General features: G+C 41.0%; 1 protein-coding gene and 1 long non-coding RNA gene across 2 annotated transcripts; one reads left to right on the top strand and one right to left on the bottom strand.

Moving 5' to 3' along the window:
- Nucleotides 1-2,263: 2,263 nt before the first annotated feature.
- On the bottom strand, nucleotides 2,264-5,463 carry LOC129868445 (non-histone chromosomal protein HMG-14-like). Its single transcript, XM_055942432.1, has 6 exons — nucleotides 5,289-5,463; nucleotides 3,965-3,991; nucleotides 3,746-3,775; nucleotides 3,621-3,656; nucleotides 3,415-3,522; nucleotides 2,264-3,243 (listed from the first exon to the last, which is right to left on the bottom strand). Exons 1-6 carry the CDS (start codon nucleotides 5,304-5,306, stop codon nucleotides 3,196-3,198), a joined length of 267 nt encoding a protein of 88 aa, XP_055798407.1. The 5' UTR covers nucleotides 5,307-5,463; the 3' UTR covers nucleotides 2,264-3,195.
- Nucleotides 5,464-5,813: 350 nt separating this feature from the next.
- On the top strand, nucleotides 5,814-23,593 carry LOC129868446 (uncharacterized). The gene is made up of 4 exons (XR_008761764.1): nucleotides 5,814-6,013; nucleotides 11,166-11,204; nucleotides 11,431-11,546; nucleotides 20,063-23,593. It is a non-coding gene; the product is annotated as an uncharacterized LOC129868446 (long non-coding RNA).
- The last annotated feature ends 959 nt before the right edge of the window (nucleotides 23,594-24,552 follow it).

Raw genomic sequence — 24,552 nt, 5'->3', positions numbered from 1 at the left:
TTTTTGCAGTGCTTTGTTTCAGACTGATTACCAAGAATTGGTATCACCGTCTGATTTATTAAGCAATGCACAGTGATCAGAGCAGGATGGGCTCCTCTACTATGAGTCGGAGACTCATGCTTCAGCATAGGTGCTAAATGCAGTGGGTCCCTCTGTAAAACTATACCCCTATGTTTACTGGGGTCCTATACACATAATGGCATGGTATAGAGGGAAATCTTCCCTAAATGTTAATCAAAGATAAGTTTATTTTTTTATCTTGCTGTTTAGGTCAGGAAAGGTGAAAAGTCAAATCCATATCAACTCCTATTTGCAACCGCTGGGAGTATCTAGCTAGATCAGGGTTTCACAAACTTGGTCCTGTGGCCACCCTGGGTGCACGTTTTGGTTTTTGCCCTAGCACTACACAGCTGATTCAAATAACCAACTCATCATCAAACTTTGATTATTTGAATCAGCTGTGTTGTGCTGGGGCAAAAACGAAAACATGCACCTAGGGAAGGCCCCAGGACCGAGTTTGGGAAACCCTGAACTAGATCAACATGATTTTATACAAAAATATAAATGCAACATGCAACAATTTCAACGATTTTACTGAGTTACAGTTCATATAAGGAAATCAGTCAATTTATCCACTGGGGAGCCAGGCCCAGCCAATCAGAATGAGTTTTTCACCACAAAATGGCTTTATTACAGACAGAAATACTCCTCAGTTTCATCAGCTGTCCAGGTGGCTGGTCTCAGACAATCCCCACAGGTGAAGAAGCCAGATGTGGAGATCCTGGGCTAGCGTGGTTACACATGGTCTGTGGTTGTGAGGCTGGTAGGACGTACTGCCAAATTCTCTAAAACTACTTTGAAGGTGGCTTATGGTAGAGAAATTAACAATCAATTCTATGGCAACAGCTCCTGCAGTCAGCATACCGATTGCACGCTCCCTCAAAACTTGAGACATATGTGGCATTGTGTTGTGTGACACATTTTAGAGTGGCCTTTAATTGTCCCCAGCACAAGGTGCACCTGTGTAATGATCATGCTGTTTAATCAGCTTAGGTCGATGAATTATCTTGGCAAATGAGAAATGCTCACTAACAGGGATGTAAACTAATTTGTGCACAAAATTTGAGAGAAATAAGGTCCCAGGTCCCGTGTGGCTCAGTTGGTAGAGCATGACGCTTGCAACGCCAGGGTTGTGGGTTCATTCCCCACGGGGGGACCAGGATGAATATGTATGAACTTTCCAATTTGTAAGTCGCTCTGGATAAGAGCATCTGCTAAATGACTTAAATGTAAATAAGATTTTTCTGCATATGGAACATTTCTGGGATCTTTAATTTCAGCTCATGATACATGGGACCAACACTTTACATGGTGCATTCATATTTTTGTTTACTATATGTGCTAACCTTTGTTCTAGGTGTGATACACACTTCTTAACGTACTGAATATATGGTGAGTTTATTTCTTGCAGCCCTACGGTACTTAAATTAGCTATATGTCATATGTTTGCATTGTAATTTCAGAAAATGTCCTTAATATACAGTATCTACAGTAATAGTGGAATGATAGTTTCACAATATTTTTCGCCAAAAAATGTTTTGGAGCCACACAAAATTGCATTCTAATGGTGCAGCCTTCTTATTGGTCAACAAAAGATGGACCATCTCTTGTTGTCAAATTGACTGGGGCCAGCAATGGGCAAACTTCTAACATCTCTCAGCCCCAGTCCATTTGACAAGAAATTTGCTAGCCCCCGTTAATTTTACCGAAAAAGAAGGCAGCACCATTAGAATGCACTTTTGGTTGAGCCCAATAACGTTTTTGGGGATGAAATGTTGTGAAACACTAATGTTCCACTATTTCTGTAGATATGACATTTTCTGACATTACGATGCAAAAATGTATTTGTTCTGTGTCTGAGCTCCCTCACAGTGAGTGTCTTCTGGTTTTTATTCGTTCAATTTGTGTCCAATTGAAACCTAAACAACAAGGTGAGGGGAGTTATTACTAATCAGCCACCTCAATTGATCAATCAAGTAAAAGGGTGGAGTGAAAACAATGTGCCCATGGAATGAGTCTGACAGGAGTCTAATAACCAAAAACGTTATTTTCATGTCAAGGACAGATACTAGCTGCTGCCATGTCAGTCTCAGAACTGGTATTATTTAGCTACTGCATTACATATGTAGCATCTAAAATAATTTCGTTTTTACATGATTATTTGGATTCACAGTCTATTTACACCACACAGAGAAAAAAACAATTACAACCAAATTTTTATTGGTTTGTTTATACCAATCATTACACAGATACATCTATAAACAAAGGATAAAAGAACTGTACACTTGTACTTGATACCTAAACCCCACATGAATATTGCTACTGCTGGTTTGTGTATTTGACAGCTCAAATGGATGTAGTTTCTCAGCATCCAAGGAACCATAATCGTCAGTATATTTCACACTTATGTACGTCTTTAGCTTGGCTAAGAACACAATCCCATTTTTACCATACTCACAATGTACCATTACACACTGCATATAGAAAGTTGAAAACCCCTTTTAATAGCAGCTATACAAATTTATTGCAATGCTATCACAGAACAGAGACAACCAATTACACCCAATGCACAGGCCTGATAGGGAGGAACCCCAGTACTAGGGAATAGGTTTATTAAGCAGAATGGTAAAGAAAAACATAATGAGTACAAGAGTTAACATATGGAACACAGCTTAAACATTCTAAAATGTTTTCCTCATTATAAACAATAAAACAATGTGTTCCCCTTGAGTTAATTCATCCCCACCACACAATGCAGGTTACATATACCGTCCCTCATATAGCCTATGGAATGTTAGTCTCTCAGACAAGCTCTGTTGTTTTGACCGGATCCTGTAAACGACGTGCTTGCATGTTCTTGGTGTAGTAACCTGTCCCATTCCCACCCCCCCCCCATATCTAAAATAAAAACCGTTGACATTTACAATGACCGTAATTGTTCCAGAGATGTAAAAACATGGGATGCAATGAAATCCCCATCTCCAATTGTATTTTTTATTTCATAAAAAAATGTGTTTCTACAATCAAACTACTAAAAAACCTGCATTTAGAAAATAGTCGATAAAAATATACCCCTGAATTGTACAAGAAAAAGAGGTACAGGGAGCACTGATAAAAGATGTGGTTTGAGAGATGTTATTCGGCCGCCTCTTCCTCCTCTTTCTGTTCAGGTTCTTCTGGTGCCTAAAATTAAAACATAACGGAATAAAACAGTTGCAATAGCTGAGAGAACTTATTTACAAGTTACATTCAATATCTTATGTTTAAAATAGTATAATGTCATAAACTATCAATTTGATGTGTTTTTCTTGTCCTTATAAGACAAAATGCCTACATATTCCAGCAGCACCTTACCTCTTCCTCAGCTTTGGCTTCTCCATTCTCTGTGGGCACCTCCTTCTCTTCAGGCTCGGCCTTCTTCACCTCTTTAGCCTTCTTGGGCTTAGGTGCTGCCTTCTCCTTCTGTAAATAAATATGTTTAATGGGATAAGACACCGTAAGTCCTTAATTGCAATTAATTTACTATTAAATGTACATTTGAAATGTCTGCATTTCCTCACCTTTGGCTTGGGTTCTGCCTTTGCAATTGCAGGTTTCTGCAATGAAAGATTTGTGATTCTTAGCTGAAATTCTGTTTTTGGGTGCATCTTTAATTAAAGTGTCAATAATGGTGTGTACTACTCACATTTACCAATCTCTCAGATCTCCTCTTAGGCTGAAATATTTCAAAAGAAAATACCAATTATTTACTCATAAAACGGGAGCAACGTTTGACATGGGTTGCTGCTGACCCCTGGTGGCAGAACAAGGGAATTGTATTTTGAACATTTAAATTCTTACAACCAACGATCACCGTGATTAAATACAACACACATTATATTTGAGTAAGATGTTTATCACTCACCTCTGCTGCCTCAACATCAGCGTTTGCCTATAATAATAATAATAATAAAATGTTAGTGACAGCTCAGCAGGGCAACCGTGTTAGGTGGGTTTTACTGGGGGAGGGGCAGTTTAAATGCCAAGAGTATTAGGGGAATTATGTAATCCAAAAAAGGCGTAGGGAGGTAAGAAAAAGCATTGCAGCGTGTTATGGTCACAGTCTCGATATAACTGCTTATTTTTTCCACTTACATCACCCACAAACTACCTAATAAACGGATAATAGTGTGAACTTGCTCAGATCATGTTCCCATTGCCTATGACTATACCATGTTGCCTGTAATCTCTACGGAGAGGGGAACACCGACTCCGCCTACTCCCGACGCATTCATTCACTCGTGATGAATGGGATTTGCCAGGCAACATGACTGTGCTCGCTACTCAGACCAGACAGTCTACTATGCGTTCCCGCCATTCATTCGAATTTCAAACTCCGAGATCCTCAGCGATTCTCCAAATGGTTACAGAATCTACTAGAATCCCCAGCAACAAGAGCGCCTCTGTGATGTCGACGAATCGCCATTGCATAACCCAGAATTGGCTCGAGCCAACAAAAGGGCACACGGAAATGTAATTAAACCAAATATTTTAACGATGCAGCATGTTACATTAGCGCACTTTAACGCATTTTACGTTGTGTAACTATGAACTTTTATATTGCAAAATAAGAAAAACGTCGTCAGTGTTCGCCTTGCTCACAAGGGCAGCCATGACACAAGTCTTCGTGCCCTTTTCAAAGCGCCCTAGAAGCAGTCTTCTGCATGTGCATACCGCCCACCGTGCGTTGAGCATTATATGCTACCAACAATTAAGTTATATTTTAATGATGCAATATTTCAATAAGTGTAAATGTTATGTGCAATAGACTTTGCCTAGTAAAAAAAAATCGGTCACCAACTTTATTTCTGCAGAATCGCCATCTTACGACGTAGTTAGCGATCTACACCTCTTTGTCCTTTTATAGGTTAATGTATTTGTAAACAACCACAATGAAGACGTGACAAAACCCCAATTTGAAATTGATTTGATAGAGTAAATATTAGGCACCAAACATGTAACCAGTCCTAATTTTCGAAGACTAAAATCACAGCTTGAAAAAGTAGAAAACCCGCCACTTCCCCAAATCAAAACAGACCGATACATTTTAAACTCCTGACGCAGTGCAACGATGTTGCAGCGGAGCGGAACAAAACATCGATATGCGGCTACATTTTACATGCAAAAATAAATGCATTTGTTTTATCTATCAAAGGATATATACAAACAATAAAACATATTCCACTTACTTTGCTCCTTTTAGGCATGGCTGTTTTGCGTATTTGTTCAAATAAAGAGGGAACTGTTCCAAAACGGAGCAAGAAAAATACTGTATGTTGGTATAAGATTCAAACACTACGTTCTATTACAGCGTAGCAAACCTTAATGTTCCATTGGAACAAAAACTAGCTCAAACCGGATTGGATTCTCCCCCTCCCTCCCTATTGAATTCATTATAGCATCAATCTGACGGACAAGCTACTCTCCGCCCCTGGTAGCCATTGATTGGCTTTAGGAGCCGTCAACACATTTTCAAATCATAGCGAGATACCTGTGTGGATACTTTTACATGGCAATCAGATCTATATGTATTTGTCTTTAGATGAGCAGTCATCAGGGGGTAACCATGACAGTATACAGTATACCTTTTTTTTTGGCAAAAGGTTAGAACTGCAAGCTCCACATATGGATATTCCCTAAACTTACACACAATACCCATTATTATCAGAACATTAGGCTACCAACAATGCATTATCTTGATACATGTATTTTAGACAAATATAGACAACAGTCCTACTTCACTAGGCAAAAATACAAAATATTCAGTACAAATACCCAGCACCGGGTAGAAAGAGAGGGGTGTGTGCTTCCCTAGCGACGGCTATTGTAAATAATCAAAGGAAAATGGCGACCGGGTAGGTCTGGTTGCTATTGCAACCTTGTCAAAAGGTTGTTACCGTCAATTTCCTCCTATGTGAGTATATAATTCCATCGGTAACGTTTACAAATTGTAGCCCCGTTTTACCGGTAAAGCAGTGTTCAAACTCTGAAGTTATGTCGACATGTTTCTCTGTAATAGTGTAGCACAGGGAACATGATGTTCGTTCTCCTACTGGAAAAGATTGACAAAGACCCGCAAACATTTATTGGCTGGTGATTGTGACTCAAGAGTTTATCTCCCTTTCCAAAACTGTCAATCTGCTCTTCAACCTTATGACTATCCTTCATGGCTCTTTTTAGCACCATAAGCGTTGCAGACTAAAGAGTAAGACATCTCCCTGATATAAGAGTAAATGCCCCATTTGGGAATATATAAAAACAAAAATGTCATTGATTTTACCGAGTTACAGTTCATATGAGAATCTGTCAATTGAATTAAATTCATTAGGTGCAAATCTATGGATTTCACATGACTGGGAATACAGATTTTGCATCTGTTGGTCACAGATACCTCCTCCCCAAAAAAACAATGGGCCTCAGGATCTTGTTAGAGGTATTTTTGTGCATTCAAATTGCCATTGATAAAATGCACTTGTGTTCATTGTCTGTAATTTATGCCTGCCCATACCATAACCCCACCGCCACCATGGGGCACTCTGTTCAAAATGTTGACATCAGCAAACTGCTCGCCCACACAGGGCCGTACATATGGTCTGCGGTTGTGAGGCCGGTTGGACGAAATGCCACATTCTCTAAAACGATGTTGGAGGTGGCTTATGGTAGAGAAATTAACATTACATTTTCTGGCAACAGCACTGGTGGACATTCCTGCAGTCAGCATGCCAATTGCACACTCCATCAAATCTTGAGACATCTGTGGTGTTGTGTGACCAAACTGCACATTTTAGAGTGGCCTTTTATTGTCCCCAGCCCAAGATGCACCTGTGTAATGATCTTGTTGTTTAATTCACTTCTTGATATGCCACACCTGTCAGGTGGATGAATTGTCTTGGCAAAGGAGAAATGCTCACTAACAGGGATGTAAAGAAATGTGTGCATTTTAAAGAAATAAGCTTTTTGTGCATATGGAAAATGTCTGGGATCTTATATTTTAGCTCATGAACATGGGACCAACACTTTACATTTTGTTTATCTTTTTGTTCAGTGTTGTACACAGAAATCTGTTAAACGACATCACATGTGGAATGGATGGTTAAGCAGTTAAGTGCTATGACAAAGTGATGTTGATCCAAGGGAGTTTTCCCCATAAGTATAATTTAAATCTTCTCAGATCCACAAACACCAAATCCTGTTTTGACCACAGTAGCCAATAGAATACTGTCCATGTATGTTGCCATCAAATCATTAACAGGAGACGACGCTGGGCCAATTGTGTGCCGCCCTATGGGACAATCAATCACGGTCGATTATGATACAGCCTGGAATCGAACAAGGGACTGTAGTGAAGCCTCTAGGACTGAGATGCAGTGCCTTAGACCGCTGTGCCACTCGTGACCCCAATCTGCCATGGATTGGTGCTAATTCCTTTATTTTGTGCTAGCAACCTGCAGCTTGATAACATAATGCCCTGTGATGATACCTTATTGCACAGTTCTTATCCATACAATTTCCACGGACAGAAAGTTCAGATGTGTTGAACTTTTGAGGGGCCGATGGATACGCAATCATCCGTTTAGAAAAGAGAGAATTTTATACAGCTAGGAGTGTTGCCCATATACCAGGGTATTTGGAAATAGCCACTGGATGTTTTTTTCAATACCGTTAACTATTTATTTTAAGTTCAGCTACTTATTAATTAAATACCTGCATTCAACTTGAGCAATAGGTTAGAATATAAAGCAGATTGTGTTTTTCATTTTGAGTTTACCATAGTTCCCTAGAACAGTTGAGCCAGTCATGTTTGTTTGTAAATAGCACAAAGCGAGAGCAGGTCCAACTGTGTATTGACAGGGGTCCTGTTTTATACTGAAAGTCAACTGTGTTATTTTTGCTTCAATAGAGTGATCAGGGACCTGAACTATAGTTTTCCTTCACAAAAAATACATTCATTTTCATCAGATGACAACAGAAGTGCAACTCTATTTGGCTGGCATTCACACAGGTAGGCTAAATTAGCTTACAATGAAACAGCAATATATTTTTTGCAAAAACTATACATGACCATACTTCTGTTTATAATAGAAATAATGTAGCCAGCTACATTTCCTAACTTTTTTCTCAAAGTTAATCTTGCATTTTACGAGAGAAAAGTAGGCTGGCTACACAGAAAAGTACCATAGAAAATTAGCTACACATAAGACAGAGTGCTGTCTGCTGATAGAATGATGTTTGTGAATTCTGGAGAGGTGCAACTGAAACGCCAAATGAGTCTGATGCTGAGTAGAAATTTAAATAAGAAGAATTTCAGATCTGTGTTTACAAAACACAGGAGGATATTTCTTATGCATTTTCTTTTTTTCCTGTGAAACTAATTGTTCTGCGTTAACGTGTACCCTACGTTTAACTTGCGACTTATCTAAGTGGCTGAATTAATAAGGTGGCAGGACATCATATTTTGTTGACTTTATGCCATGTTTGAGAAGTCAAAGCCCTTTAAATGCGTTATCTGTACAGCTGCCACTGCTATCTTTTTTTATATTCTTCTGTTTTTTTTCTCCTTTCCGATCTCGGCTGTCTACTTCTCCCCCATCTTCTCAGAGCAGGCAGGCCCGTTGCCCTAGCGACTCCAGACTCCACACAGACACAGCGTGTACACATGCTGCTCCAGAGCCAGTACTCTTCATGTGCACAATGTCTCATTCACTTTTAAATGTCCAAACTCACCAAAAAATGATATTTGGTTGCTCCTACTTCCTACCTACAGTACATTTGGAAATTATTCAGATCCCTTCCCTTTTCCACATTTTGTTACGTTACAGCCTTATTCTAAAATGAATGAAATATTTTTTCCCTCATCAATCTACACACTAGCCCATAATGAGAAATTTTGCAAATGTATTGAAAATTAAAAACGGATACCTTATTTACATAGGTATTCAGACCCTTTGTTATGAGACTCAATTGAGCTCAGGCACATCATGTTTCCATTGATCATCCTTGAGATGTTTCTACAACTGGATTGGAGTCCACTTGTGGTAAATTCAATTGATTGGACATAATTTGGAAAGGCACAAACCTGTCTATGTAAGGTCCCATAGTTGAGAGTGCATGTCAGACCACAAACCAAGCCATGAGGTTGAAGGAATTGTCCGTAGAGCTCCCAGACAGGTTTGTGTTGAGGTACAGATCTGGGGAAGGGTACCAAAACATTTCTGCAGCTTTAAAGATCCACAAGAACACAGTGGCCTCCATCATTCTTCAATGGAAGAAGTTTGGAGCAACCAAGACACTTCTTAGAGCTGGCTGCCTGGCCAAACTGAGCAATCGGAGGGCCTTGATCAGTGGGTTGACCAAGAACCCGATGGCCACTGACAGAGCTCCAGAGTTCCTCTGTGGAGATGGGAGAACCTTCCAGAAGGACAACCATCTCTGCATCGTTCCATCAATCAGGCCAGATGGAAGCCACTCCTCAGTAAAAGGCACATGACAGCCTGCTTGGAGTTTGCCAAAAGGCACCTAAAGGACTCAGACCATGAGAAACAAGATTCTCTGGTCTGATGAAACCAAGATTGAACTCTAGCCTGAAATCCAAGTGTCACGTTCCGGAGGAAACCTGGCACCATCCCTACGGTGAAGCATGGTGGTGGCAGCATCGTGCTGTGGGGATGTTTTTCAGTGGCATGGGGCTGGGAGACTAGTCAGGATTGAAGGAAAGATAAACGGAGCAAAGTATAGAGAGATCCTTGATGAAAACCTGCTCCAGAGCGCTCAGTAGTGCATTCGAAAGTATCTAGACCCCTTGATTTTGTTACATTACAGCCTCATTCTAAAATTGATTAAATAGTTTTTTTCACGTCATCAGTCTACACACAATACCCAATAATGACAAAGCAAGACCAGGATTTTATTTTAGATAGCTGACCGCTAGACTAACTTACCAATCAAAAAATGTTTTGCTGACATGGGCTAATTGAGTGACTCAGTGAATGACATAACGAGGAAAACTGCTGATGTGTAAAAGTCTTGCTTGCTTCCCTCTCCTAATTGTAATGTTATTTTTTCGTTTTGGTTAATTGATCTGCAGGCCACCAGTTGCCCATCTATGTTCTAAAGATGTCACAACAAAAAGCCTCATAACCAATATTTGTTTTTTTCTCAAGTCCACACATACAAGTATGCATTGTTCCCTTAACTTCTAGAGATTTTTGTCAAATTAAATGTAGCCTATAGAATATTTACCATTTAAAAACACTATTAGTATAACGAGACATGGTGGAGGTATGGCCTTGTTAATATCACCAATTTTTCCTTCCTTGCTCTAAGCTGGTTTAGTAGGCGGGAAAACTCTACTGCACAATTTGCTCCATCTTTCTATAAGGGACTTGGTACATGTATGTTAAAAAGGATGTGGAGAAGAAAAAAAAGAAAAAACCTGGGTTGGGAGGGAGTGGTTTCCAGGAGGGTTTCAGATAACCGCTCTGAGTGTTCACTTAGGAGGCCTCTGTCACAGCTGCAGCCTGTTGCCATCGGCCTTCTCTTGCCCTCTCCGTTTTCTCATTTTCCCGCTCAATCTCTTGAGTCCCTGATAGTAACAGAGGAAGGAAAGGGGCTCCCTTTCAAGAACATGCCATTTAGCAGCACACCACTTCCACGGACCAGTGGTGACCAAATACAGGACCATTATTTTGTCCGAATGGAACTAATATATACTTAATATATCTTTAGGGTGTTAGCGCCCTTAAATTAATTGTGATGCAGTAAATGCAGCGATCAGTATGAATACATGGAGGGTTTTAAATTAGAAATCTCCCATAATCCTCAGGATAGAGCTTGAGGTGGATGAAGGAAGGTAAAGGTGACCTTGACGTGAGACACTTCCTGTGGCTTGATCAAAGCTTCTTTGAGGGGCAACACTTCTGCTGACGTCTCCACACCTTCTAACCAGCTGTCGTACAGTCTCAACTGTTGGCCTTAGAGTTCCACTGTGATACTGTGTCTCTGTGTCAGAAACCACACTCTGTTATCAGTTTGTTGCCTGAAGTTTGTATTTTTCTCTCTTCCCCCAGTTAATTCCAGAAATGGTCAGCAGGCCACAGTCAAGTAAGGTAAGCGATGTAAACCTGAGATATATGGAGTATAAACTCCTAAAAGATATATATATAATAAAAATTAATTGGTATATTTTCATAGTAGCTAGGCTTATTTCACAATCTTGCAATAGGAAACTATACAAATATTTAATAGATGTGGGACTATGGATGATGACGGACAGATGCACAGTCCAATGGGAGCAAGTGGCAGAGAGTGACGTCCTCCCTCTGTCTCTCCCAGGCCGTGCTGATGATGTCTCTGATCTGGAAGTATTATGCTGACCCAGTGACGGTTCTGCCCAGTAAGTGGCTTTTCTCCTCTAGAGCGAATGGTGGCCTTCCCATCTGGAGTAGCAGGTAAGCCAGATTACAGTGCCTGCCCTGAGAGGGGCTCTTAACACCAGGCGGGATGCGTCTTCAATGGCTCCCTATGTAGTGCGCTATTGTATTAATGCTCTTCCAGGGCTCCAGACTGCGACCATATAGTTGTATTTTGTTACCCTTTGACTTGGCTTTGCAAGTTACATTTTTTGTTGGTCACACTGGTGCGAGTTGTACATTCTACCTGGTCACCTCACTCAAAACGTCTTATTTATTTTGCACATAAAACCATTATTTGGTCTAACAGTGAAGTGCATGATTCCTGTAATGAAAGTGTCTGCCCTGCTGCTGTGCCTGGTTCACACTTTTACAATCGAGATATATGATATGGCTTTGAAACATGGAGCTGTGTGTCGGCCATTACGAGTACACTAGGCCTCATTGGGTAGTAGGGTTGAACTTGGTAGGAAATTGTGTTCAATCCATTGAACTCATTAAAACATTTATACATTTTCCCAAGTTTTGTTAGGTGTAGCTTTGCTTGGCGCAAACTGTATTGAAAAGTAAGGATAATTTAAAAAATGTAATTCCGCGATTGTATTAAGAATTAAATTGTCTTTCAATCGCTGTCCACCTTATTTTTTTTAGTCACGTTTATGAGTATTTATGTATACGACTAGATCACTGTCTAATATGGCGCACGACATTTTCTGACCAGCTGGGCTACTTTTCTCATTGTCTAACCATGATTTTGGTGGCTAAATATGCACATTTTCGAACAAACTGTATATGTATGTTGTAATATGATGTTACAGGAGTGTCATCTGAAGAATTCTGAGAAGGTTAGTGAAAAAATTAATATATTTTGGCGATGTTTACGTTATCGCTCTCTTTGGCTAGAATCAATGCTGGGGTAATGTTTGCACATGTGCTATGCTAATATAACGATTTATTGTGTTTTCGCTGTAAGACACTTAGAAAATCTGAAATATTGTCTGTATTCACAGGATCTGTGTCTTTCGATTAGTGTATGCTGTGTATTTTTACGAAATGTTTGATGATTAGTAGTTAGGTAAACACGTTGCTCATTGTAATTATTCTAGTCCATTTGTGACGGTGGGTGCAATTGTAAACTATGACATCTACCTGAAATATGCACATTTTTCTAACAAAACCTATCCTATACCATAAATATGTTATCAAACTGTCATCTGAGGAGGTTTTTTCTTGGTTGGTGGCTATCAATATCTTAGTTTAGCCGAATTGGTGATAGCTACTGGTGTTGGTGGACAAAGAAAAGATGGTGGATTATGCTAATGTGTTTAGCTAATAGATTTACATCTTTACATCTTGTGTCTTCCCTGTAAAACTTTTTAAAAATCGGACATGTTGGCTGGATTCACAAGATCTGTGTCTTTCATTAGCTGTATTGGACTTTAATGTGTGAAAGTTAAATATTTAAAAAATATATATTTTTTGAATTTCGCGGCTCTGCCTTTTCAGTGGGGGTGGGGGGTTGTGCCGCTAGCGGCACCCCGGGCTAGACAGGTTAACACCTATAACGAGTAAAAATATGACCGGAGAAATATTACTGGCTAAACTAAAGCTTGGAAGGAGGCGAGTCGGATGTCCTTCGCGTGCCAGGCGCAGGCAGCCAAAGGAAGTTACTTCTGGTATTTGGTGATTTATAGAGGCACTGATTGCGCAATCGACTCCATTCAAAGCGTCATCACGTACTGACACCCAGGGGAAGACGTAAGCAGTGTCTGTTTCTCCATAGCATTTACAGTGACCTTTAAACTGACTCCAGATCAGTGGCCAAGATGTCTGAAATCTGACTCCATATCAGGAAAAGTGCTGTAGAATGAGTTCTGTTCCACTCAGAGACAAAATTCCAACGGCTATAGAAACTAGAGAGTGTTTTCTATCCAATAATAATAATAATATGCATATTGTACGAGCAAGAATTGAGTACTAGGCAGTTTAATCTGTAGAGCAAATTATGCTAATGCGAAACAGCACCCCCTATATTTGCAAGAAGTTAACACAGTGTCCAAAAAGGTATACAGAATGGTGTCGAATGCATAGAGGTGGATCAGAGAATCACCAGCAGCAAGAGCAACATCATTGATATATACAGAGAAAAGAGTCGGCTCGAGAATTGAACCCTGTGGCTCCCCCATAGAGACTGCCAGAGGTCCGGACAACAGGCCCTCCGATTTGACACACTGAACTCTATCAGAGAAGTAGTTGGTGAACCAGGCAAGGCAGGCATTTGAGAAACCAAGGCTGTTGAGTCTGCCGATAAGAATGCGGTGATTGACAGAGTCGAAATCCTTAGCCATGTCGATGAAGACGGCTGCGCAGTACTGTCTTTTATTGATGGCGGTTATGATATCTTTTAGGACCTTGGGCGTGGCTGAGGTGCAACCATGATCAGATTGGAAACCAGATTGCATAGCGGCGAAGGTACGGTGGGATTTGAAATGGTTGATAATCTGTTTGTTAACTTGGCTTTCGAAGACTTTAGAAAGGCAGGGCAGGATAGATATAGGTCTGTAACAGTTTGGGTCTAGAGTGTCTCCCTTTTTGAAGAGGGGATGACAGCGGCAGCTTTCCAATCTTTAGGGATCTCAGACGAAACGAAAGAGAGTTTGAACAGGCTAGTAATATGGGTTGCAACAATTTCGGCAGATAATTTTAGAAAGAAAGGGTACAGATTGTCTAGCCTAGCTGATTTGTAGGGGTACAGATTTTGCAGCTCTTTCAGAACATAAGCTATCTGTATTTGTGTGAAGGAGAAGCGTAGAGGGGGGGTGCTTGGGCAAGTTGCTGCGGGGGGTGCAGTGCTGTTGGTAGGGGTAGCCAGGTGGAAAGCATGGTCGGCCGTAGAGAAATGCTTATTGACATTTTCGATTATCGTAGATTTATCGGTAGTGACAGTGTTTCCTAGCCTCAGTGCAGTGGGCAGCTGGGAGAGGGTGCTCTTATTCTCCATGTACTTTAGTGTCCCAAACCTTTTTTGGAATTTGTGCTACAGGAAGCAAATTTATGTTTGAAAGAGCTAGCCTTTTCTTTCCTAACTAACTGTGTGTATATTGGTTTCTAACTTCCCCGAAAAGTTGCATATCGCGGGGGCTATTCAATGCTAATGCTGTACGCTACAGGATGTTTTTGTGCTGGTCAAGGGCAGTCAAGTCTGGAGTGAACCAAGGGCTATATTTGTTCTTAGTTCTAGATTTTTTGAATGGGGCATGCTTATTTAGGATGGTGAGGAAAGCACTTTTTAAAGAATAACCAGGCATCCTCTTGTGACGGGATGAAGTCAATATCCTTCCAGGATACCCGGGCCAGGTTGATTAGAAAGGGCTGCTCGCTGAAGTGTTTTAGGGAGCGTTTTACAGTGTTGAGGGGTGGTCGTTTGACCGCGGACCCATTATGGACGCAGGCAATGAGGCAGTGATCGCTGAGATCCTGGTTGAAGACAGCAGAGGTGTATTTAGAGGGCAGGGTGGTCAGGATGATATCTATGAGGGTGCCCGTGTTTACGGATGTAGAGTTGTACCTGGTAGGTTCCTTGATAATTTGTGTGAGATTGAGGGCATCTAACTTAGATTGTAGGACGGCCGGGATGTTAATCATATCCCAGTTTAGGTCACCTAACAGTTCGATCTCTGAAGATAGATGGGGGCAATCAATTCACATATGGTGTCTAGGGCACAGCGGAGGGCTGAGGAGGGTCTATAACAAGCGGCAACAATGAGAGACTTTTTTCTGGAAAGGTGGATTTTTAAAAGTAGGAGCTTGAACTGTTTGGGCACAGACCTGGATAGCATGACAGAACTCTGCAGAACATATCTGCAGTAGATTGCAACTCTGCCCCCTTTGGCAGTTCTATCTTAGCGGAAAATGTTGTAGTTGGGGATGGAAATTTATTTTGGTGACTTTCTAAGCCAGGATTCAGACACGGCTAGGACATCAGGGTTGGCGGAGTGTGCTAAAGCAGTGAATAAATCAAGCTGGGGGAGGAGTCTTCTGACATTAACATGCATGAAACCAAGACATTTATGGTTACAGAAGTCAACAAATGATAGCGCCTGGGGAAAAGGAATGGTACTGGTGGCTAAAGAGCCTGGGTTAACCTCTACATCACCAGAGACAGAGGAGGAGTAGGATAAGGGTATGGCTAAAGGCTATAAAAACTGGTCGTCTAGTGCGTTGGAAGTAGAGAATAAAAGGAGCAGATTTCTGAGCGCGATAGAATAGATTCAGTGCATAATGTACTGACCAGGGTATGGTAGGATGTGAGTACAGTTGAGGTAAACCTATGTATTGAGTGACGATGAGAGAGGATTCGTATCTGGGGGCACCAGTTAAGCCAGGTGAGGTCTCCGCATGTGTGGGGGGTGGGACAAAAGAGCTATCTAAGGCATGTGGAGCGGGATTGAGGGCTCTTCAGTGAAATAAAACAATAAGAACTAGCCTAGACAGCAATAGACAAGGCATTTTGACAGAGAGAAGTATAAAGCAATCACAGGTGTTGATCGGGAGAGCTAAGACAACAACGGGTAAATGGCGATGAATGGGCAGAACGGGTCAGTTAGGTACATACAGGGCCTGAGTTCGAGGCTGGGGCCGACAGATAAACAAAATGAGGTACCGTGTTATTGAAACAGGCCGGGGGGGGGGGGGGGGGATCAGCTGTGTAGCCGAGTGATCAAAGGGTCCAATGAGCATTTAACGGGAGCCGTTCGGTAGTCACTACTACGCTAGGCGAGCGGGAGACATGACATTAACAGAATGCATCAGTGATTCGTATTTCCTGCAACTTTCTAAATATGCAACGACATAGGAATGCCCCTGTCTCGTGTGTGTCTGTGTGTTCTGCGCATATGTCTACCACTGTTGCAGTTGATAACCGTCTTCTGGTAGATGGAGAAAGGCTTTCCCAAAAACCTTCTAATTTACTAGAAAGTAGTTTATGCCTGATTATTTGCATCAATCCATTGGATATTTGTTTAGCAAGCTCTACCATCACATGTGCACTACAAAACACTGGTTAACAACAGCCCATTGCTAGTTGCCACTTGAATTAAAGGGTAATGACACTTCAAAATCAAAATTTCTTATATTTTTTCCCAGACCTAATAAAGGGTCTCCAGATATAGTTTTTAAACATTGTTGTGAACTTAAAACTTCTTATGGCTGCAAGGGAAAGTGTTGAGTAGCCAGTGAAATCGTGCCCATTTCAAACGGCCTCCTACTCAATTCTTGCTCGTACAATATGGATATTATTATTAATATTGGATAGAAAACACTCTAGTTTCTAAAACCGTTGGAATTATTTCTCTGAGTGAAACAGAATTCCTTTGGCAGCACTTTCCCTGACCAGGAAGTGAAATGTCAGAAATATGTGTTCTGTTCAACTTGATGCCTATATATGGTCATGACACTTAGGAGTCTACTTACACTCCATACACCTTCCTCTTGGTCTCAAGAGGATGTGAGAGAAGAAATTTTGTGTTCATCTTGGTCAGGGATGGAATAAAAGCTATTTCTTTGACGTGACCGTCCACTTCCGATACTCTGAAACGCGCGACAAGGAAGTGCCATTGCCTTCTGTTTTGCTGCCGTAATAGAAGAGAACTATCCCCGGCTCGGAATTTTTTTGATACATGTGAACATATCATCGTAATGTATGTTTTTTTCAATATAGTTTAATCAGATTATTTAAATTTTTTCGGGAGTTTTGCCGTGTTCTGTCCTCTGACTGTGTTTACGTTGGAGAAATTTGTGCCACTCGGCTAGTGCCAATGCTAAGTGAAGACCATATCACCTCCACCCTACCTGACACCCTAGACCCACTTCAATTTGCTTACCGCCCCAATAGGTCCACAGACAATGCAATCGCCATCACACTGCATAATCTCATCTGGACAAGAGCAATACCTATGTAAGAATGCTGTTCATTGACTACAGCTCAGCATTCAACACCATAGTACCCTCCAAACTCATCATTAAGCTTGAGTCCCTGGGTCTTGACTCCCTCCCTGTGCAACTGTGTCCTGTACTTTCTGACCGGCCACCCCAGGTGGTGAAGGTAGGAAACAACATCTCCACTCCGCTGATCCTCAACACTGGGGTCCCACAAGGGTGTGTTCTCAGCCCCCTCCTGTACTCCCTGTTCACCCATGACTGCATGGCCATGCATGCCTCCAACTCAATCATCAAGTTTGCAGATGACACAACAGTGGTAGGCTTGATTACCAATAACGACAAGACAGACCACAGGGAGGAGGTGAGGGCACTCGGAGTGTGGTGTCAGGAAAATAACCTCTCACTCAATGTCACCAAAACAAAAGAGATGATCGTGGACTTCACAAGACAGCAAAGGGAGCACCCCCCCCCCCCCCCCCCTCCCCCGGGGACAGCAGTGGAGACGGCTGAAAGTTTTAAGTTCCTCGGTGTACACCGACAAACTGAAATGGTCCAAGACCGAAGAGAGTGTGGTGAAGAAGGCACAACCGCACCTCTTCAACCTCAGGAGGCTGAAAAAATGTGGCTTGTCACCAAAATCCCTCACTAACTTTCACAGGTGCACAATCGAGCGCATCCTGTCGGGTTGTATCCCTGCCTGGTACGGCAACTGCACCGCCCACAACCGCAGGGTTCTCCAGAGGGTGGTGCAGTCTGCACAACGCATCACTGGGGGCAAACTACCTGCCCTCCAGGACACCTAGAACACCCGATGTTACAGGAAGGCAAAAAGGATCATCAAGGACAAAAACCACGCGAGCCACTGCCTGTTCACCTCACCACCATCCAGAAGGTGAGGTCAGTACAGGTGCATCAAAGCTGGGACAGAGAAATAGAAGCTGTTTTCAATCTCAAGGCCAGATTGATAAACAGCCATCACTAGCACAAGAGAGGCAGCTGCCTACATACAGACTTGATATAATTGGCCACTTTAATAAATGGATCAAAAGTCACTTTAATAATGCTACTTTGTTTACATATCTTGCATTACTTATCATATGTATATACTGTATCCCACACTATCTATTGAATCTTACCCGCTCTGTCACTGCTCATCCATATATTTGATATATTCTTATTCCTTTACTAGATTGTGTGTATTAGGTTTTGTTGTGGAATTGTTAGATATTACCTGTTAGATACTGCTGCACTGTCGGATTTAGAAGCCTAAGCATTTCGCTACACTCGCAATAACATCTGCTAACCATGTATATGTGACCAATAAAATGTGATTTGATTTGATGAAACTTGCTTTCATGAGGACCGCTACAGGAAAATACCCATAGTTACCTCTGCTGCAGATGATAAGTTCATTAGAGTTACCAGCCTCAGAAATTGCAGCCCAAATAGTGCACATGAAGATGAAGGCAAATTGAAAAAAAAAAAAAAACATCTGAATCTTCTGGTGCCCTAATTTTGACTTTCAAATCTAAAGAATTATAGCCTATTTGTTAACCTAACAATCATGACAATCACTGGATTAGGTTGCATATCAAAATATTTTTGTTGGGTTGCGACCAAATCATGGTCTAGTGCCACCAACTGAAAAAGTTAGTGCCACCAGGGGAAACCGGTTGTCTGGAGCGCTGTATTCAATCCATTCAACTCAATGTCTGTTTTGTTTTAACAGTCTGACTAGAACCGAGCAAGGATTTTAGCTTCCTAGGTGGAGGTTTACATGGGCTCAATGAGAACAGAATTAATACCAGTTCCCCAAGCTTTAAAGTCATATACACTGAGTATACAAAACATTTTAAGAACACCTTCCTAATATTGAGTGCCCCCCCCCCCCCCCCCCCCCCCACTCTACAAGGTGTCGAAAGCGTTCCACAGGGATGCTGGCCCATGTTGACGCCAATGCTTCCCACAGTTGTGTCAAGTTGGCTGAATGTCCTTTTGGGTGGTGGACCATTCTTGATACACACAGGAAACTGTTGAATGTGAAAAACCCAGCAGTGTTGCAGTTCCTGACACAAACCGGTGGGCTTGTCAGCTACTACCATACCCCGTTCAAAGGCACTTAAATATTTTGTCTTGCAAATTCACCCTCTGAATGGCACACATACACAATCCAAGGCTTTAAAATCATTCTTTAACCTGTATCCTCCCCTTCATCTACAATGATTGAAGTGGATTTAGCAAGTGACATCAATAAGAGATCATAGCATTCACCTGGTCAATCTACAGGGGTCTGAATACTTTCCGAATGCACTGTATGTCATGGAAATGTTCTTGTTTTGTACACTCAGTGTATTTTGGAGAGAACTTTTCCTCAGCTCTGTTTAAACCCTAAAGTCTCTGTTTCTCTGAGAACAGTAATACCTACGGATAAGTCCCTGCCTGTAAATTTGTCATATTTTCATGGTTCGCATTTTTTAGCTTGATCTGTGACTTTCAGAATCTTGAACGCTTACGTTTAGAAATCAGGTTAGATGACATGGATCTGGTCTCTGGGACTGTATCTAACTGGTAGTATAATGATTCTTCATTAACCAGCTCTTGTGCCTGTGTTTCAGATGGTGTTGGAATCCCATGGCGGCTCGTTGTTTGTAACAAGGTAGTGGCTATAATGATCCAAGCAGTGGCTTGACAGCCTGAACTTTACTGTCTACGCTGTGAGACCAAATTATGCAATTGTATACTCTGGGCCTTGATATTTTGTTCGTTTTTTTGTGTTGAATGTTTTTGAGAAACTGCACTGTTACATTTTTGATAAATCATCAGGATTGTTTTGTAGCATTTTCTTTCTTTACCAATCCATTCCTCGTCATGAAACTACATCAGACTTCTCAAAGATGTCTTATGAACTAAGTCTGGCTTAATAATGGTTACAATTTGTTCCTTTTCTAAATTATTCAAGCCATTTCACTCTTTTACCTACATGCAACAGTGTTCTGCTGTGCATCTTTGTTTGTCGGTTGCCTACTTTATAACCCTCTTCCAGAATTATTATTATTTTGACATATCAATAAAAACCTGCAAAACATTATTTGTGCTTGGCATTGTAAGTTAAAGGGGGGCTGAACTTCCTGATTTGGCCTTATTTTGGGGCTTTGCTCATTAGAAATGCTAGCGGCCATGACAGAAGCGAAACAAGAGTTGTGTTGGAGGTGTGGTTCGATGTGGATGTTTTGTGGGTGTTTCTTTGCCATTCATTAACAACAAACAAGGGCGGTAACGTTAATGTAGTGACAGGTTATAACATCTATAACCCGAAGTCATAAACCCTGCCCATTTCTACAAATTAGATTTTGAACCTAACCTTAACCATACTGCTAACCTTATGCTTACCGCTAAATTTAAATGAAGACTGTGGAATCTTCCCTTTGTGGCAATAATAATAATAATAATTTATATCACTGATGTAGCGCTTTTCATTACAGAAAATCATCTCAAAGCGCATAAAAAGCAAAACAAACAACAAATGTAAATTGAGATGGTAGAGATCAATGTTGTAGTACACGATTTGTCGTGGTGTTGGATACATCTGTACTTGGTCTTGTTTTGGACAGTGAAACCAGCGGATTAAAAAACAAATGATCAGCTTCCATTCAGTCATCACTTAAAACCGCTTCGCCAGGCCAAAGATATTCACTTCTTTCTTGAAACATATCTTTACAGCCTTAATATCTAATATCGACATGTTTGCGCAGTGGCAAACCTATAAACCTTCCGTGTGTGTGACAGGTTCATGATTCTGAAAGGACAACAACCGTAATACCAGCGCACTCATGTAGTAGTGCATTTTTTGCAAAACACAAAGGGCCAGTTATGTAGTAGGGGTATACGCAGGTATTGCTTAGTTTTTTTTCAGTGGGCATTGATTATAAACGCTTTTTTCCCCTACTGATGCGTATCAAAGTAGTGTAGTGGAGGAATCCAGCACAAAGTAGCCAACACAACCGCAAAGCACGTGAAATAAATTCACATGCGTGCTGCACACACCCTAGTTTCAACAGAATATTATCTGCAGGCAGCAAGTGTGCAGCTCTCAACTGGTTTTGGCATGGAGCAGCTCACAGAAGAATGACATTGGTAGCCGGTAGGGTAGGAAAGACGTTTAAATTTAGGATATCTACCAGTAAATGCTGACAAATGCAACAATCGGTATGCAAACCAGGTATTTAAAAAGTTAATCCGAAGTGTTAGTAGGCTATTTGTGATGCGCAATTGTCATCATAAACTGTTTGCATCAGGGGCGTAGACATGGATGGGCCTGGGTGGACAGAGGCCCACCCACTGTGGAGCCAGGCCCTGACAGGCCCACCCAATCAGATTGATGTGGTATAAGCATTGTCGTGGATTTAGACCTTAACATTTTTTATCTTTTTTTATAAAAAGTGTTGAATTTTGAGAGTGAAAATCTAAAAAATCTATAGGAAAACTCATAAAAACATAGGGTTTTTCACAGGGTGCCTTTCCTTCGCTAGATGGGCCGTTTGGGAACTTTTTGGCAAAATTAGAGTATACCCACTTCTCCAGGCACCACTGCATAGGGCTGATGGAAAGACAGCATTCACACACAGCATGATGTTGAAAGATAAGCAGTCCATAAACTCTGACATAATAAGCCAGTAGGTCCCAATCATAAGAATACAAAAACGCAACCATTAAGCATTTCCCAGTCAAAATGTAGAAGTATTACTTCCCATTGCAAAAAAAACATTTCACTTTTAGCACACAGTAACTGGTAACCTAAAGTTTAAAGTGGAACTGACAGCGTTTTAATATTCTGGACAAAAACAGACAAATGTATGATCAAAAGTCAGTCATAACCTGGCTAATAGACTAGCGTATCTATTTATATAGTAAGCTAAAAACACGGAGCCTAACGTTAGCTAGCTAGGAGGATGTCATGTTATGCCATTGGAGGAGTGGGTGAATGATTGACCTTTTCCCCTCATATCGTTTTTCGGTGGCTATACACAGGTAGAGATTTGGGTGTCATTTGGTTAGCTAGCAAGAACTTGATAGGCTGTTATCCAGTTAGCATATCTATTGCGTTCGCAAATACACTCTGGCTGTGTACTCCGATTTAAGAGCACTCTCGTTTGAGTGTACCAGAACGCAGAACAACTGATGAATTTACGAACGCGCAACACCAACTGAATATGACCGGTGTCAGTAAACGTATGCAAAAAAAAATCATAATTAGTCAAAAACGCTCTAGATAACATGTAAACAGCCTAACCAGCTCTGCTACAGTGAGTAAAATGGTCGGACTGAGATGTTCTCTCATTTGTGTCTGGAAGTAGCAAGCTAGCCAACTTTAGCTAATTAGCTTGGGTGCTTGGCTGGGACATGTATGCATTGGCAGGCATGATGCAAAAGGATGAGGAGGCTACAATTCCCCATCGTTTATCAGTGCAATTTTGACGGCCAACTAGATTCAAAAGTTTGAGAGGGTTAATCTAATGTTCCTTCGTTAGATTTTAGCTAGTTGGTTGTTGATCTTGTTGTTGATGTGCATAACTGAAGAAGAGAGAGCCTACCTTTTTCATGGTTGTTCAAGACTGATGTTTTTATTCGGTTTTATTTGCTGCAGTGTCTATTAATGGTCCAAACGCATGGCCACTTTCCCACTCTATATTGCTATAGGGTTTTGTAAGAAATTGTATTAGATATTGGTAACTTGTTTTAACAACTTCTCAACATTACCTATAAGTTGACACAACATACACACCCCCTCTTTCTCCTGGACATATGCTGGACACATAGGACATATACACGGCACCCACAATTCCCCTCCCCCATGACAATCACACAGACACACCCAACCCATGGTTGGACCTCAGGACAAAGAACTCTCAGGAACCAATGGAACGTGGACACCAGGCCTGATCAGGACTACCCAAGACCCAGATCGACCAATCGGAAGGCCGGACTCGCAGATCTACCTACTTTGCTTGTTGTCTATATAGTACTGAACAATTCTGGAAACTCCCTCTTTCCCGGATGATTCACTAGGAGTCAGACTGAAAGAGCCTTGCTGCAAGATTTTACTAAGATATCTTTACATGTAATTAAACGGCCTTATTATAAAATTATCCACCTCGTCCTATTGTCTCCTCTTGTTCTCCTGTCAACAGTAAACGTTTTATTAACAGTTTTCACAAATTCCTTAGTATATGTAATTCCTAAACATTGTAAGAATTTATGAAAATGTCCATATCTAAGTGGTTGCTTGTCAGGACATTTAAAAGAAAAAGTGTAATTCTTCCTGGGGTTGTATATGAACAGGTTTTAATAAGATTTCATGTTGCTAAAATGCTGTCAGTTCCACTTTAAATGCATCAATGTTTCACACACATGCAGTATTTTCGGAAAGTATTCAGACTAGGGATGCACGATATATCGGTGAGCATATCGGAATCGGCCGATATTAGCTAAAAATGCCAACATCGGTATCGGCCAGATGTCTAGTTTAACACCGATGTTAAAAACCGATGTCAAAGCTACCGTGCATACCTATATAACCTTTCTAGGACACACGTTCTGCTAGCGGAACCCCTCAACAACATTCCGCTGAAAAGGCAGCGCGGGAAATTATAAAATATTTTGGGGAAATATGTAACTTTCACACATTAACAAGTCCAATACAGCAAATGAAAGATAAACATCTTGTTAATCTACCCATCGTGTCCGATAAAAAAAAAAATATATATATATATAATAAAATGCTTTACAGCGAAAACACAACTCTGTCACCGCCAAGTCCCAAAAACACACAGCCATTTTCCCAGCCAAAGATAGGAGTCACAAAAAGCAGAAATGGAGATAAAAGTAATCACTAACCTTTGATGATCTTCATCAGATGACACTCATAGGACATCATGTTACACAATACATGTATGTTTTGTTCAATAATGTGCATATTTATATCCAAAAATCTCAGTTTACATTGGCGCCATGTTCAGAAATGCCTCCAAAATATCCTGAGAGTCACCTCAAATACTCATCATAAACTTTGAAGAAAGATACATGTTTTACATAGAATTAAAGATAC

This window comes from Salvelinus fontinalis, chromosome 13 (genome assembly GCF_029448725.1).
Source record: "Salvelinus fontinalis isolate EN_2023a chromosome 13, ASM2944872v1, whole genome shotgun sequence".
NCBI classification, from domain to species: Eukaryota; Metazoa; Chordata; class Actinopteri; order Salmoniformes; family Salmonidae; genus Salvelinus; species Salvelinus fontinalis.
The sequence above is the reverse complement of the archived record's forward strand: the minus strand, read 5'-3'. Positions and strand labels throughout refer to the sequence as shown.

Bases quoted from the DNA above. Each gene is read 5' to 3' on its own strand.
- LOC129868445 (XM_055942432.1), bottom strand. The intron at 3,657-3,745 runs GTGAGTAGTACA...CTTTCATTGCAG, and splicing joins GATCTGAGAGATTGGTAAAT to AAACCTGCAATTGCAAAGGC. The intron at 3,244-3,414 runs GTAAGGTGCTGC...TTTTAATTTTAG, and splicing joins AAGCCAAAGCTGAGGAAGAG to GCACCAGAAGAACCTGAACA.